This window comes from Loxodonta africana, chromosome 6 (genome assembly GCF_030014295.1).
Source record: "Loxodonta africana isolate mLoxAfr1 chromosome 6, mLoxAfr1.hap2, whole genome shotgun sequence".
NCBI lineage: Eukaryota > Metazoa > Chordata > Mammalia > Proboscidea > Elephantidae > Loxodonta > Loxodonta africana.
In genome coordinates, this window is record NC_087347.1 from 120,443,614 (window position 1) to 120,461,812 (window position 18,199).

The window sequence follows — 18,199 nt, forward strand, 5'->3', positions numbered from 1 at the left end:
ATTTTCAATTCCATACTATGTATGTGAAAGCTGGGCAGTGAACAAGGAAGATTAAAGAAGAATTGACGCCTTTGAATTATTGTGCTGGTGAAGAATATTGAATATACCATGGACTACCAGAAGAATGAACAAATCTGTCCTGGAGGAAGCACAGCCAGAGTCCTCCTTAGAAACAAGGATGGTGAGATTTCTTACATACTCTGGACATGTTATCAGGAGGGGTCAGTCCCTGGAGAAGGACATCAGGCTTGGGAAAGTAGACAGTGAACAAAAAGAGGAAGACCCTCAGTGAGCTGGATTGACAAAGAGGCCACAGCAATGGGCTTAAGCGTGACAATGATCATTGCTAAGAAATGTAAACTGACACTTAGGAAAGGAAGCCACTTCTCTACAGGCACTGAGGTGGGTGGGTTCAACTCAGTTTGGTCTGACCACCGTATCACTTGTTTCTTTTTCATGGTGGCACATGACTACTCTGTAAGAACCAGGTTATTACTGAAGGCTCTATTTCTAAAAGGTTTGAACTGTGCAGATCTATGAATACCAGTATATGAAAACAAATGGTTGGAGATTAATGCAGTTTGAGAGCTTAATTGATAGATTTAATTTTCTATGTATTATCAAGTAAGTTTCATCATAATAACTATCAGAATAAAGTCTTAGGAACTGAAGGATAGGTTCTGAATAAAAGATATGAACAACTGTGATCATATCAAACACTTCCCTGCTTATGATTCAAAAAACAAATAAAAAAGGAAATTCAACTAAAAATTACATGGTAAACAAACCATGGGTCAGAATTTGGCAGATTATATTCGTCATCTTCCTAAAGGAGGAAAATAGAGATGCATACAAGATATAGTTCCCCAATATGAAATAATGTTATTCCTGATATGATGGGATAGATTTATGAGAAAATTCATCCTGCAATTTTGCATATAGGACAACTGTTCCCTGAGAAGAAATACAATTATTTTCCATTCCCTTACCTTCTCTTCCATTCTATTCCTTGCCATTACTTTCACACTTGTTTTTAGTTTATGCTGCCTAAAATAAACTTCTGAAACCTGGTTCTTAATAATTCTTGCTCTCAACTAGGCACTCATGTGACTAAAGTCTTCCTATACAGGCCTAGCAAGAGCATAGAACACAGATAACCATTAGTATCTCTTTATACAGTCTCTTCCCACTTCCCCAGTGAACACAGCTATGCTATAGACCAGCATGGAAAGTACTCTCATTCGAAAATAACCCTCCTTCAATTTATTTCAACCAAAATTTTGCTGGCAAAGAAAAGTGCATTAAAAACTTGTATGAAGTTTTTTACTAAACATAGTTTAGTAAACATAGCCTACTATGCTTACTAAACATAGTTTAATGTTGCAAAAATAAGTAAAATTAAAAATCCTGTAATCATTCAGGTTAGAAGGTCAATAACAAAGCCAGGTCCAAAACTTGCATCTTTGGACTATAAATTCAATCCTCTTTTCATTAAGTTCAATGGCTCTCAGTGAATCTGACCAAACATGTAATCAGAACCAACCTCTTCGCTCTAATTCACTCTTGCAGTAGATGATATTTTGTTATCACCAGGAAGCAGCTCGTCCTGTCATTTTGAAAATCTGTTGGATATTGTTTGTTTTATTCGTCTTGCTTTTTGTGTTTTATTCTATGCACAGTCCTGAACTCATCATCCGTACAGACACAGTCAGTGTTGAAGGTATTGGAATAGATGAGGATTCTGCCCTCTAAGACCTTATGTTTACAGTCTTAATTTGATTCTGCTGCCTGTGGTAGAAAACAGTGAAGCTTCATATTGCTGTGACCTTTCCACTCTTTAGAGCAGGTGAAATTGTTCTTTTCACCACAACTTTCAACAAAATTCTCTGTCCCCCTGTCAGTCTTGGAACACCCGCCTTAGTATGGGTCCCCAGAGAATTCTGAGATGGGGGAAAAAAAAAAACAGTGCAAAGGGAAAGATGAGAAGGACGCTAGAGAAAAACAAAATGAAATAAAATCAGTTGCAGCTCCCCATTCTGCGTGGCCAATATGCACACAGGTAGCGGTACTCATTTATCGTACAGCCTATGATTTGGTCTGTAGTCCATCCCCTGTGATGATCCCTATCACTGAATGTCTTGCTAGTTCTATCTCCTGATATAAGTAGCATTTGTTTGGCTTTATTTGCAAAACAACTCTAGTATTTCTTACTCAACACTGTATGAACAATAAATCTCAACCATACTCCTCCAAATGTCTGGCTAATTCTTTGAAATCGCAATGAGCTTTATAATTCATCTTGAAACCATGCTACAGAAAAGATAGAATACCATACCCAACTGTTGTTGTTGTTCTTAGGTGCCGTCGAGTCAGTTCTGACCCATAGCGACCCCATGCTCAACAGAAAAAAACACTGCCCCGTCCTGAGCCATCCTTACAATCGTTGTTATGTTTGAGATCATTGTTGCAGCCACTGTGTCAATCCACCTTGTTGGGGGTCTTTCTCTTTTCCGCTGCCCTGTACTCTGCCAAGCGTGATGGCCTTCTCCAGGGACTCATCCCTCCTGACAACATGTCCAAAGTATGTAAGACACAGTCTCGCCATCCGTGCCTCTAAGAAGCACACTGGTTGTATTTCTTCCAAGATAGATTTGCTCGTTCTTTTGGCAGTCCATGGTATATTCGATATTCTTCACCAACACCACAGTTCAAAGGCATCAATTCCTCTTCAGTCTTCCTTATTCATTGTCCAGCTTTCACATGCATATGAAGCGATTGAAAATACCATGGCTTGGGTCAGGCGCACCTTAGTCTTCAAGGTGACATCTTTGCTCTTCGACACTTTAAAGAGGTCCTTTGCAGCAGATTTACCCAATGCAATGCATCTTTTGAATTCTTGACTGCTACTTCCATGGCTGTTGATTGTGAATCCAAGTAAAATGAAATCCTTGACAATTTCAATCATTTCTCCTTTTATCGTGTTGCTGCTCACTGGCCCAACTGTGAGGATTTTTGTTTTCTTTTTGTTGAGGTGCAATCCATACTGAAAGCTGTAGTCTTTGATCTTCATTAGTAAGTTCTTCAAGTTCTCTTCACTTTCAGCAAGCAAGGTTGTGTCATCTGCATAACATAGGTCGTTAATGAGTCTTCCTCCAATCCTGATGCCCTGTTCTTCTTCATGTAGCCCAGCTTCTCGGATTATTTGCTCAGCATACAGATTGAATAGGTATGGTGAGAGAATACAATCCTGACGCACACCTTTCCTGACTTTAAACCAATCAGTATCCCCTTGTTCTTCCCGAACAACTGCCTCTTGATCTATGTAAAGGTTCCTCATGAGCACAATTAAATGTTTCAGAATTCCCATTCTTCGCAATGTTATTCATAATTTGTTATGAACCACACAGTCGAATGCCTTTGCATAGTCAATAAAACACAGGTAAACATCCTTCTGGTATTCTCTGCTTTCAGCCAGGATCCATCTGACATCAGCAATGATATCCCTGGTTCCACGTCCTCTTCTGAAACCAGCCTGAATTTCTGGCTGTTCCCTGTCAATATATTGCTGCAATCGTTTTTGAATGATCTTCAGCAAAATTTTGCTTGTGTTTGATATTAATGATATTGTTCTATAATTTCCACATTCGGTTGGATCACCTTTCTTGGGAAAAGGCATAAATATGGATCTCTTCCAGTCAGTTGGCCAGGAAGCTGTCTTCTATATTCCTTGGCATAGACGAGTGAGCACCTCCAGTGCTGCATCTGTTTTTTGAAACATCTCAATTGATATTCCATCAATTTCTGGAGCCTTGTTTTTCGCCAATGCCTTCAGAGCAGCTTGGACTTCTTCCATCGGTTCCTGATCATATGCTAACTCTTGAAATGGTTGAACATCGACTAATTCTTTTTGGTATAATGACTCTGTGTATTCCTTCCATCTTCTTTTGATACTTCCTGCACCGTTTAATATTTTCCCCATAGAACCCTTCACTATTGCAACTCAAGGCTGGAATTTTTTCTTCAGTTCTTCTGGCTGCAGAAATGCCGAGCGTATTCTTCCCTTTTGGTTTCCCATCTCCAGCTCTTCACACACGTCATTATAATACTTTACTTTGTCTTCTGGAGACGCCCTTTGAAATCTTCTGTTCAGTTTTTTTTACTTCAGTCTCCTGTGACACCCATTTTGGTCTTTTCTTTCCTCTCTTTTCAATGATCTCTTGCTTTCTGCATGTATGATGTCCTTGATGTGATTCCACAACTTGTCTGGTCTTCGGTCACTGGTGTTCAGTGTGTCAAATCTATTCTTCAGATGGTCTCTAAATTCAGGTGGGATGTACTCAGGTTCATATTTTGGCTCTCGTGGACCTGCTCTGATTTTCTTCAGTTTCAGCTTGCACTTGCATATGAGCAATTGATGTTCTGTTCCACAGTCGGCCCCTGGCCTTGTTCTGACTGATGATATTGAGTTTTCCATCGTCTCCTTCCACAGATGTAGTCCATTTGATTTCTGTGTGTTCCATCTGGCAAGGTCCATGTGTATAGTTGCCGTTTATGTTGGTGAAAGAAGGTATTTGCAATGAAGAAGTCATTGGTCTTGCAAAGCTCTGTCACTCGATCCCCGGCTTTGTTTCTATCACCAAGGCCATATTTTCCAACTACTGATCCTTCTTCTTTGTTTCCAACTTTCGCATTCCAATTGCCAGTAATTATCAGTGCATCTTGATTGCATGTTTGATCAATTCAGACTGCAGCAGCTGATAAAAATTTTCTATTTCTTCATCTTTGTCCATAGTGGTTGGTGCATAAGTTTGAATAATAGTCGTATTAACTGGTCTTCCTTGTAGGCGTATGGATATTATCCTATCACTGACAGTGTTGTTCTTCAGGATAGATCTTGAAACGTTCTTTTAATGATGAATCTAACACTGTTCCTTTTCAAGTTGTCATTCCCAGCATAGTAGACTATATGACTGTCCAATTCGAAATGGCCAGTACCAGTCCATTTCAGCTCACTAATGCCTGGGATATTGATGTTTATGAGCTCCATTTCATTTTTGATGATTTCCAGTTTTCCTAGATTTATACTTCATACATTCCAGGTTCCAGTTATTAATGGATGTTTGCAGCTGTTTCTTCTCATTTTGAGTTATGCTACATCAGGAAATGAGGGTCTCGAAAGCTTTACTCCATCCATGTTTAAGGTCAGCTCTACTTTGAGGAGGCAGCTCTTCCCCAGTCATCTTTTGAGTGCCTTCCAGCAGTATATCAGACAATGTTCCCCTGCTATTCATAAGGTTTTCACTGACTAATGCTTTTCAGAAGTAGACTGCTGGGTCCTTCTTCCTAGTCTGTCTTAGTCTGGAAGCTCAGCTGAAACCTGTCCTCCATGGGTGACTCTGCTGGTATCGGAATACCGGTGGCATAGCTTCCAACATCACAGCAACATACAAGCTCCCACAGTACGACAAACTGACAGGCATGTGGGGGCATTCCCAATTAGGAAGAGAAATTTGTTCAAAAGAATTGGCTGAGAATGTATTGATATTATTTTGTGCTCCAACATTAAAACCTTGCAAAGATAAGGCTAAAGTTAAAAATGTCAACTTAGGAAAAGAGCAAAGTAGTCAAATTTTATTTTTTCCCATGGGTGTTGTCAGCATGAGGAAGGAATTGAAGTTTATTGTTTTAAAAAATGGGCAACTGTTTACTAATCACAAATTTGAAAATGTGTGCCTTAATTTAAACTATATTCTAAAATACTTTGTCCATCATAAAATGTCTGTGATTATTTACCTTTTTTTTTTTTTTTTCTAAAATAAAGTTAGCTGTGAACTCCTGAAATATATGTGAACAATTCAGTGGGTTATATGTAAACTGGAAAATTACATCCTCCATATTAACAAAGCATTTTAGAACTTTACCTTAAAGCTGTTACCAGTGCTTCAAGTTGGAAAACCATGCATAAAAATTAATAACACTCAGCTAATTACCCCAAGTGGCTGTTGATTGTATTTTTTACGTTCATATATGTCCTCAGATATGGTTGGCCCATCTAGAAAATGACAGTCCCTCTGACATATAGTTCATGCAGCATTGCACACTATCTTTATTCATAGACATTGTTCATTCTAATTTCTGTACAACTAGCTAAAACCTTCATGCAGTTCTCTATTTTGAGCTTTAAGGATGTACATTCAATATAAGCAAAATTGGCCTAAACAAAATAGTTAAGAACAATTTTTATTGTTTTATAATTTAATAATGGCCTACATAAACCAAACCAAACCAAACCTGTTCCTGTTGAGTTGATTCCTACTCATCGATTTTTAAGCACTTTATATATATTACTTTTTAATTCTCACAACTCTTTTTTTATTTTGGTAAAATATATATAACACAAAGTATTTGCCACTTAAACATTTTTGTAAGTATAATTCAGTGACATTAATTGTGTTAACTATGTTCTTACAACTCTTTTATCCCCATTTTATAGGTCAGGAAAGTAAGGCAAAAAGAGATTACCTTGCCCAAGTTCACCCAGCTTGTAGGTGGCAAAGACAGAAGTCTAATCTGTGTACTGCAGTTCCAGAGCCTATGCTTTTTTTTTTTATACTGCTTCTCCTATCCACCTAGGAAAACATGTATATATAAAACAAAAATATCTTGTCATCATATTAGAGAAATTATTGGTCTTGTTTTTTTTTTTTTAATTTGTTTATTACAATATTTTACTGTGTTTTTGGTGAAAGTTTACACAGCAAATTAGGTTCCCATTTAAAAATGTCTATATATATCATTCAGTAATATTGGTTACATTTTTCACAATATGTCAACATTCTCATTATTTCTGTTCTGGTTATTCCCTTTCCATTAATCTAGATTCCCTATTCCCATCACCACTATACCTTCTTATCTCTGCTTTAGGGTAAATGTTGACAGTTTGGTCTTATATAGATGTTTTTTTAAAAAGCATACTCATGGAAGATATTGTTTATTTTCGCAGCCAATCTGTTGTTTAACTGAAAGGTGTGGCTTCAGTACAGATTTAAAGGATATCTCAGGGTAATAGTCTCTGGGTTTCCTCTAGTCTCTACTGGTCCAGTAAGTCTGGACTTTTTTATGAATTTGAGTTTTGTTCTACATTTTTTTTCCCATTCTATCCAGGACCATCTCTTGTGTGCCTGGTCAGAATGGTTGGTAGTGATAGCCTGGCACCATCTAGTTCTTCTGGTCTCAGGATTGATGAGGCCATAATTCACGTGGACTAGTTTCTTCTTAAGTCTTTAGTTTCCTTCTTTCTCTTTTGCTCCAAAAGAGCAGAGACATATTGTTGTATGGCCACTTGCAAGCTTTAAGATCTCAGACACTAATCACCAAACTAGGATGTAGAACATAAAGTTTATGAACTATGTTATGCCGTTTTACCAAGATGTCCCACAAAATTACAGTCCTAAGACTTCAAATCCAGTAAACCAAACCCATGAGATGCTTGGTTATGTCTAGGAAGTATCAGTAACTGTGCCTGCTTTGTGCTTTACTATATATATGAATATGTAGACAGCACACACATACTTGTGTATTCATAAGCCTACAGATACACCTATGCGTGCACCCATATATACACACTTACACCTTCCGATACACATATATGCATACGTATCTACCCATGTAACCACACCCATATTTTTTGGCTGTTATTGCTGTTGTTGCAAAATTGTGTATGCTACAGCATTTACCAAAAATGTCCCTTATTCTTGTGTACTTCTTGGTGTCATCATTTACCTCGGCCAAGTTGTGCACACTTCACCTACATTTGGTATTACTTTCCTATCACCAAAAATAACAAGTGCCTACTATCTTTTTACTATCTAGAGAGTAATTCCTTCCTTTTCCCCCATTTCTGGCAACTGCCAATGAATGTTTTTTTCTGATATATACCTATTCTTGTGTTTTCATAAAAGTGAGATCATACAGTAGTTGTCATTTTATGATTGCTGTATTTCACTTTGCATAATGGCCTCCAGATTCGTTCGCATTATATTTTGAGAACTCATCATTATTCTTTATTGCTGTGTAGTATACCACTGTATGTACCACATTTTGTTTATCCATTCATCCATTGATGGGCACTTGTTTCCATCTTTTTGCTATTGCAAATAATGCTGCAATGAACATAGATGTGCAGATGTTTATCTGTGTTGCTGTTATCAGATCTCTAGGTTATATCCCTAGGAGTGGGATTTTTGGATCACAATTTTAGCTGTTTGAAGACGCACCATACATTTTTTCATAGTGGTTGTACTGCTTTATAATTTGTATGTCCTGTACTTCTAGCTGGAAACCCTGGTGGCATAGTGGTTAAGTGCTACAGCTGCTAACCTAAAGGTCGGCAGTTCAAATCTGCCAGGCACTCCTTGGAAACTCTATGGGAGCGTCCTACTCTGTCCTATAGGGTTGCTATGAGTCGGAACTCTACTCGATGGCAACAGGTTTTTTTTTTTTTTTTTTGGTACTTCTAGCTTTAAATTTTTCAAACATATATGTTTCTGCCTCCTTTCCTTGCTGTCAACTTTGGTGATGAAAACATTTTTTTTCACTGCTTGCTTAAATTCTCCTCAGTGAGAATTCTTCCATAGAAACAATTTAGTAAATATTAATGCAGAATTTCTTTTTGAGGCCAGTATCCTTTAAGATTGTACATTTTGTGTTAAATAATTATTAAGTCTCCAGAATTGCTTCTGGTCTCTATCATACCCACTGGCCTCTGTATACCACCTGCAAGATATTGCTAAATCACACTGTCTGGAAGAAATCCAATAAACATAGATCTGCCTGTCAATTTGAAAATTATCCTTTAGAAATGTCTGTGGAAAGTGCACATATTTTCTTTCATTTTTCTCCTTTGCAAAAATGAGTTAAATGCATCCTTTCAGTGCTGGTTTAAATTATGTTTTAAATTTTTATTTCATTCATGGAACTTTTTATTTAAATACGACAAAAGAAAATTACATTTACCTTTCAGGCTTATTATCAAAAATTGACAGAAATTTTAATAGCCAGCCTAGATTTGACTGAGTTGTTTTTGCTAACTAATCAGTGTAAAAGGTAAAATATCTACTAGATTATCGATTGGTTTTCCTTTGGTCCAATATGTTGTAATTTTCAGGGATGAAGAACCAGGAGGCCAGCTGGTTACAGATAAATTCCACATTGACTGGGATTCGGTACTTCTTGACTCTGATAATGTTATTGTAGCAAGATTTGATGGCCGAGGAAGTGGATTCCAGGGTCTAAAAATTATGCAGGAGATTCATCGAAGGATAGGTTCAGTGGGAGTAAAGGATCAAATAACAGCTGTGAAGTAAGTGGGTGCATATTTTCCTGTTGCTCTTCTTACAGTGAAGAATCTAGGTACACAATATATAAAATGACTAGTCACTGGAAAATTTTCCAAGCTAATCATGTACTCTGTTGCATCTTTTTCAAGTACCTGTCATCCTTGTACTATAATGAAATAATTATCTTATTTCTGGAAGAAGAATTAAGGTTGGATTTATGAAAATAAGAGAGGCCTTAAGTAGACCGCTATATTATTTGTTTACGATAATCTACGATTTGTATTTATACAACCTAAATTTCCTCAGTTAATTACAATTCTTCAGCACAGGTACCATTAGCACTCTGGCATGAAAGAGTGATCTGAGAAAGCTAGCTGGCTATTTAAAACAGTGCGTAGGAATCAGCTAGCATCTTGTTGAAATGTAAATACTGATTCTGTAGACCTGGAATGGGCCCAAGAGTCTCTATCTATAACAAGTTCCCAGGTGGTATTGAAGCTACTGGACCACCACTTTGAATAGCAATATTTTGGACTATATGGCCCTTCCACTTGAATAGAGATGCAATTAGGAAAATATATTTTGTCATTTTCTTCCATTTCTTAAGCCAAGAATGAAGTTCGATGTGCATTTGACTCAAGAAGATCTAACTTATATATATATATATATTTTTTTTTTTATTGCAGATTTTTACTGAAACAGACATACATTGACTCCAAAAGATTAAGCATTTTCGGAAAGGTAAATAGTAGAAATGTTCAAAAAACTTTTAAAAAAATGTGTATATACATGTATGTGTATATGCAGTTAATTATTTTCTTAATTTTATTACAGCTTTCTTTGTATTATCCTTTAATATGTAATTTTTGATTAATATTGAATAATTCAGTCATTAATTAATTCAGCAACCATTTATGGAACATCTAGCTGGTGCCAGGTGTTAGAAATAGAGCAAAAAAAACAAGACAGAAAAGGATCTTGCTTTCATGAAACTTACCTTCCAGAGAGAAGAGACAAATAGTAAGCAAGTAAATGAGACAGATGCTTTCACATATAAGTCCTATAGGAAAACAAACAAAACAAAAATTTTTGATGGATATGAGATAAATGATGGGGGCCCAACGTTATTAGATTGAGTGGTGAAGTGAGGCCTCTCTGAAGAGGTGCCATTTAAGCTTACACCCAAATAACAAAAGGAGACCATTCTTGAAACTGAGTGCTCTCCACAGAAGGAAAAGCAAGTACCACAGTTTTAAAGAAGACTAACATTGGTTTGGAAAAAAAAAAAAAAAAAGATGCTAATATGCATTATTGTATGTTATTTGCTCTCCATAAGATATATACTTCTCATTGCAGTAACTGTACCCTTGCCTGTATCCTTGTCACAATATGAAAATAGAACTCATATAGATAATTATTGAAAACCTAGTTAGTACACATCCCTGAGCTAGACATTCTAAGGATACTAAGATGAAGGGAAGAAGACGACCCTGCTTAATTCTAGTTTATAAACAAAGCAAATTCTTTGTTTTCATGGATTTTAACATAATATATTCTGCTATTCATAAGTGAACCAGAGATCCATGACATGTAATAACCAGTTATTTTATTGGGGCAATTAATCTTAGTAGCGCACACTGACAAGTAGGTTCATGAAAAGGCACTTAACAAATGAATAAAATGTAAATCAGCACAAATCACTGCTGTTTTCTTCCTTTCTCTAAACATTTGCAGTCCCCATGCCTTTGCTGCACTTGGTTCTTGTTGCCAACAATTTTCAAGTCATCAATAAAAACACTTTTGGTAAAAAACACTCTCCTAGCATAAATGCAAACAAGGAAATAAAGGAAAGTCCAACACTAGTAGTAAAGATATTAATGAAAATGCCTAGAAAGTGATGATTCTTAAAAAATGGAAACTATAGATACATTAAAAAGTACATGTAATGGAAAACGTTTTACTCCTTACTGGTGCAAATATATATAATATTTTGGAAGCACTCAGGGCCCATGCATTTCAGGGCTCTATTTACTGTACACATAAATAAGACTAAAAGTGAGCTATGCATTTATTACTGTGGAGATTTAGAGACGATTCAGAAAGTTGTAAATGCTTCAGGGAGAAAGTGGGACATGAAGTGGATGATGAAAACCATTCAGTAGGTGGAGGGTAAGGAGAAGAGGGTCATGCCTAGTGTCAGTAGTAAGCAGAGTGTGTTTGGAAAACATGAAATGACATAATTGACTATAACTCAGGCTCAAGGAGGGGAATGATGGGAGATAAGGCTGAGAGGAGGACTGAGCACAGACCATGGGTACTGCATACCCAGATAAGACATTTGGATTTGAGTCTATAAACATGAAAGAATAAAACTCTAAGCCCCTGCTTTATAAGTCCAAAAACATGCCTTGATCACTGTATGAAAATTGATGAGTCTTGGGCTTGACTAGGACAAACTAAACATACAACAAACTGATTTAAGATAGCAACAAATGCAAAACACAAAACATATTTTAAATAGGAGGAATATTTCATTCCAGTTAATCAAATATCCGTATTTATCAATCCATTATTAATTAGAAATATACTATTTAATCAAACTTGTCCATCATGATGTTCAAATCATAAACATACTGGATGATGTATTTCCTGTCTAATTTATGAGACAAAAACAAAAAAACAAACCTGTTGCCATTGAGTCGATTTTGACTCATAGTGACCCTATAGGACAGAGCAGAACTGCCCCATAGAGTTTTCAAGGAGCACCTGGTGGATTTGAACTGCCGACCCTTTGGTTAGCAGCCATAGCTCTTAACCACTCTGCCACCAGGGTTTCTGATTATGAGACAAATGTGTTAAAATATCTCAGTAAAATTATTCAATTTCATCTTGTTAGGTTAATTTTTGCTTTGTATATTTTTAGGCTATATTATTTAGTTTTCACAAGTTAAGAATTATTAAATCTTTTTGTTGAACTGAATCCTTTATTGTTTTGTACTGACCCACTTTATTAATTTTTTTTAAAAAAAGCATGAAAGATGATTTTTAATGTGAAAAATTGCATGCCTGTTATAAGCTTTTTCATGTGGTTATTTTAAAACCTTGTCCGCATGGTTTGGTGTGCTCCTTTGTAAAGGATAGAGATACATATTTTTAATACATCCGCCAATTTTTGTAGAATAATATGTCCATTTATATTATGATTACTGATAGATATAAATATTATTGGTATTATTATATATGCTTACTATCTCTTATTTTCCCCTTCATGTGCTTATTTTCATTCATATATCTTCTTTTGTGAAATGCCTGTTCAGATCTTTTATCTAATTAGTATTGCGTTGCAAGTCATCCTATTATTGAGTTGTAAAGTTTTCATATATTCTGGATAGGGGCCCTAAGTTAGATATGTGTTTTACAAATATTTTTTCCCAATGTGTATTTTATAGTCTATGTCTTATCTATTCATAGTCTTAATAGCACCTTTGAAGAAAAGAAGTTATTATTTAGGTATATCCAATTTTTATCTAAATCAAATTCATCTTTTCTGAGGAAATCATCTGCGTTTTTGTATTTCTTAATTCAATGTCACATAAATTTCTCCTGTATTTTCTTCTAGGAGTTTTATAGTTTTAGCTTTAAATTTAGTTCTAGAATCAGTTTTGATTTAATTTTTGTGTATGATCTAAAGAGTTGGAGTATATATATTTTTTCCATATGTCTTCAGGTTGTGTCTGCCTCATGTATTATTTACACACATATTCCTCACTCATCGACCTTATCAGCACAGTTAGCTTCCAGAGACCAGGTACTTATGCGAAAATGACATTGTGTGAAAGTGGAGGATGACTATATCACTGCAATACTGCCAAATTACGTTACTACATATCTGCCAAAATTACAACATTACGTAACTGGCAAAACACTAGAATCATGGCCCAGCCAAGTGTACACATAATCTTAACCATCAAGGCCAGCGTTGCTCTTGCCTTGCGCTTCAGCATTCATTACTGTCAGACATACATCGTTGATATGCAAAATAGATAGTAGATTTTTTAGTAGTGTCATAAATGAACAACGTCAGATAATGAGATAGTCAGTAAGTGAAGAGGTATACTTTTGTGTATTCTCAATTGAGTTAGAGACTCTCAGAGTTTGAGACAAGCCTGAGCCACTTCTGGGGTTTGAAGACGCTAGTATACATATAAGCTAAAGAAAAAAAAATCAGGACAGGTTTAAAAGAATTATGATACATTTTGAATGTTTATTTTAAACAACTTAACAGTTTTAATATCAAACAATGAAATGTAACAGATTGTGTTATTCATAGTATATTAATGTTTTGGGCACTAAACGTGATGGGGTCCAGCAATAATCATACAAGTCTAAGGTTGTTAAGAAGTACCTCTTTTATCAATTTTGTTAGCATATACTTTTGACTATACTTATGAACTCATTTGAAGGTTATCTCAAAAAAAAAAATTTGAAGATTACTTCAAAATATGATACCTATGAAAAATGTAAGTTTTCAGTAAAATGGCAATGCAGCACCCATTCCCTACTCTCATAAGTTCTTCTATCTATTGAATTCAGTCTCTTACACTTCGGTAATTTTTTTTTTTTTTCTCTAAGAAAAGAATTCCAAGAAACATTCTTAACCTTTAGGTCCACTAAATAAAATTAAAAATGATCAGATACATGAGTAATGCTAAAAAACATTGCAAATAGAGGTGATAAAACATTCATAATTAATGGGAAAATCTAATAAGTGGGAAACCAATCAAATGACAGCACAATTGAAACAGAGGAGCTTAAACCCAATATTCTGACTGTTTTTAATCTAAATCAGATAAGGAACATTCTCTAATTGACTTCAAAATCAGTATGATGATACTCAGTTTTTTTTTAACCAACCTGATAGATATGAGCTGGTTTAAAAAAAAAAATTAATTGCCATCTTTACATTGAGCTAGGGCTTACACTTTGATTCTAGCTGTCTTCTGGAATATATTTTCCAAGAACTCTTTCCTGAGTTATTCCTGCCTTCAAGCGAATAAATATAAAATGGTAGAAGTGAAAGTGAGAAAGTAAAATTTAATTTATTCTAATTCCTACCCATGCTGATTTTCTTTTAAAAATAGAAGTTATTTCTATGAAATAAATCAAATTAAAGCAGCATTTGGATTTGATTTTTAAATGCTACAGACAGAATTTTATCTAAAAGCTTTCACTATCATTAAGTCTTACAGAGTACTTAGCTTCATTAAATCCCAAATTTTCATATTAAAAAAAGTAAATATAAAATATAACTCCTTGTGCTGAAGCAGTGTTTACAACTCTCTGACTTCACTTTAGAATCACATGATAAACTCCATCCGATGCCCAGTCTCCATGGATTCTGGTTTAATTGTCTTAGTGGGTATTCAGGTATTTTTAACTGTTGTAAAAATGTAGAGAAGACAAGTGTCTTGGTTATCTAGTGCTGCTATAACAGAAATAGCACAAGTGGATGATTTTCACAAACAGAAATTTATTCTCTTACAGTCTAGAAAGCTAGAAGTAGGAATTCAGGGTGTCACCTCCAGGGGAAGGCTTTAACTCTCTGTTGTCACTGGGGTAAGGTCCTTGTCATCAATCTTCCCCTGGTCTAGCACCTTCCCAGTGCTGGGACCTCGAGTCCAAAGAGTGTGCTAGGCTCCCGGCTCATCTTTCTTGGTGGTAGGATGTCCCCCTCCTCTCTGCTTGATTCTCTCTTTTATATCTCAAAAGAGGTTGACTCAAGATACATCCTAATTCTGTAGATTGAGCTCTACCTCATTAGTATAACTGCCTCTAATCCTGCCTCTTTAACATCATAGAGGTTAGGATGTACAACACATAGGAAAATCACATGAGGTCACAAAATGGTGGACAACCACACAATACTGGGAATTATGACCTAGCCTAGTTGATACGCATTTTGGGTGGGGGGGGACACAATTCAACCTATACCAACATTTGCCACTTCTACACTTTTCACGTGTACAATTCAATAAAACAAATTACGTCAATCATTTTGTGCAATCATCACAGATATCTGTTACCAAATATCCCATCCCCATAAACAAAAACTCAATGCCACCTAAATAATGCTTCCCCCCTTTCCTTTCACTACTCCCCCTGTTAACCAATATTGAACTCTAATCTTTATACATTTGCCTACTGTAGGTATCTTATATAAGTGATATCATACAGTTTTTGTCCTTTTGTGTCTGACTTATTACACTCGGCATAATGTTTTCCAAGTTCTTCCATGTTGTGGCATGTATCAAGACTTCATTTCTCTTTATGGCAGAGTAATTTTCCATTGTATGTTTGTACCACATTTCATTGGTTTAGAGAAGATTGGCTGGATCTAGGAAGACTCTTCTGATAGACAGCTGTATTATGTTATTATGCCATAAGAAATTGCTATTTTAAAATATGGACCAGTAGCATAAGCATTCCCTGGGAGCTAGTTAAAAAATGCAGAATCTTAGGCCCCACCCCAGATCTACTGAATCTGAATCTGCATTTTAACAAGATTCCCAAGTGACTTGAATGCACTTTTGAGTTGAAAAGCATTGTTCTAGGAGATACCCCTCCTATTAAAGGCATTTTCTTCCTGGAGATAATCAGACTCTGAGAGACAAGTGAAACTGAGATTAAAGTTATATATATATAATGTCAATTTATTGATTTATATTACATGTATAAAGTTGTCTTGTTTGATTGGAATATTCAGCTATTCTTTCAATGTAGTCAGGATACATGAAAAGCCAGATCACACTCGGTTGAAAGTGTTCTTGGCCATTGTGAAATTAGAACCAGAGAAACTATGTAAATCAACCAAGATGCAGGATGCTGTGCAACCCCTTCGAAGCCTCTTGGCTGCAACACTCAGCTTCCATTGCCACCTCAGGGAACTGAACCCACTGTACTAGAAAAGCTCCCTCTAGGGACAGGACTTTCAAGGGCTATCACTACTTTTGCTTTGTAACCACTCTTTATTTGCTTGCTTTGCATGTCTCACCCCACCTCTTCCATACTCTAGGTATGTTAAGACATTTGAGACTACTACTTTCAAATTTTGCTGACCTAATGCTCCTACGGAAACCCTGGTGACTTAGTGATTAAGCGCTACGGCTGCTAACCAAGAGGTCGGCAGTTCAAATCCAACAGGAGCTCCTTGGAAACCCTACAGGGCAGTTCTAGTCTGTCCTATAGGGTCACTATGAGTTGGAAGGGACTTGACGGCAATGGGTTTTTTAATGGGGTAATGCTCTTTCTATCTGTCGCAGTGTGACTGGGCAAAAGCACTTTGATGTGGCTGAACTCTATAAAGGACAATTTTCTTTCTGTTCGTTTCTAATTGTGAGAGAAGTTTTGTTTGAGCTTCAGTTGTTGGGTGCCATGGAGTTGATTCTGACTCATGATGACCCCACGTGACAGACTAGAAATATAGGGTTTTCTTGGCCGTCATCTTCAGGGAAGCAGATCGCCAGGTCTTTGTCCTGCAGAACAGCTGTGTGGGTTCAAACCAACAAACTTTTGGTTAGTATCCAAGTGCTTAACCATTTATACCACCAGGACTCCTCAGCTTATAAGTACTACCTAAATATTCCAGTTCTAAAATGCCACAGTTCACTCAGCCACTTCAGTAATATATGACTGTAATATGAATTTTCATGTACAATTTTTAAATGTTGTTCCAAATAAGCACAGATGAAATTCTGTATTTTTCATCGCAAGACTTTAGTGCCAATGACAGACGCCTTTAGCCCAAGATCACTCTACAATCATCTGAAAATCTTTAAAAGATAGACTTCATTATGAACCAGTTGTAGCAGAACTTCTGGGACTAAGTGCTAGGTGTTAATAGTTTTTAATCCCTCCCCCAGGGAATTCTTATACACAGCAGGATAAAGAGTATTCCCCATAGTATTGCTGAAAATTAATTTCTAAAAAAAAAAATTAGCATACCAAAATAGATCATTCTTAGCCTAGCATTCCTGTAATTGCTAAAATTTCCCCTAGAACTTTTCCAGTCAGATCATGGGATATAAATGATAACTGGACTGATGGATTTAATTTGAAAAATTTTTTATTAAATTTGCTCAAAAACATTGTAAGAGGATATTTAAAAATTAACCCTAAGCAATCAGTAGTCCAATTCACCTAACTAGCAACTTTATTCAGCCCATCCCATTTTCTTCAATATTTAGTTGTGTGAAATTGAAAGCATAATGAAATATTTTATACCTTTTACTTTATTTTTCTGATTCTACATAACCACATTCATTTTTAATGTTTTATTTTAATGTCTCTGTGTGTGTGCATGTAATCTGAATTAAATGATATCCAATTCAATGAATGCTTTATTTTCCTAGCTTCAAATTATTTGGGGTTGTTACCAGATGTATAATATGAAATTAAAAAACAAATATTTGACATTTGGTGTTACATAATTAATTTTATATTTGATTTCAAGCTGTTAAAATCAGACATATAAAAAACTAAAGAAATCTTTTCAAAATGATCATTTGCACAAAATGATGTTGGTGTATTATTTCTCAAGTCTGGCATTATTTGTATATTCCTATATGTAGATTACCAAGCAGTGATATTGAGTCATTGTTTTGACTTTTTATTTTGCCAGGGGTATGGTGGCTATATTGCATCAATGATCTTAAAATCGGATGAAAAGCTTTTTAAATGTGGCTCAGTGGTGGCACCCATCACAGACATGAAGTTGTATGGTGAGTATTTCCTACAGAATGACCTAATTTAATGGCTTAATTTGTACAAAAGAAAACCCCAATTCAGAGGCACACAACTGAGCT

The 18,199-nt window shown here is 35.8% G+C and overlaps 1 protein-coding gene across 1 annotated transcript in view; it reads left to right on the top strand.

Moving 5' to 3' along the window:
• The window catches only part of DPP10 (dipeptidyl peptidase like 10), an 833,411-nt gene that overhangs the window by 804,507 nt on the left and 10,705 nt on the right, over positions 1-18,199 (top strand). The window contains exons 20-22 of the mRNA XM_003405871.3: positions 9,167-9,361; positions 10,025-10,079; positions 18,016-18,115. Of these exons, the coding sequence (XP_003405919.2) occupies positions 9,167-9,361; positions 10,025-10,079; positions 18,016-18,115 (350 nt within the window). The remainder of the gene's footprint in view (positions 1-9,166; positions 9,362-10,024; positions 10,080-18,015; positions 18,116-18,199) is intronic.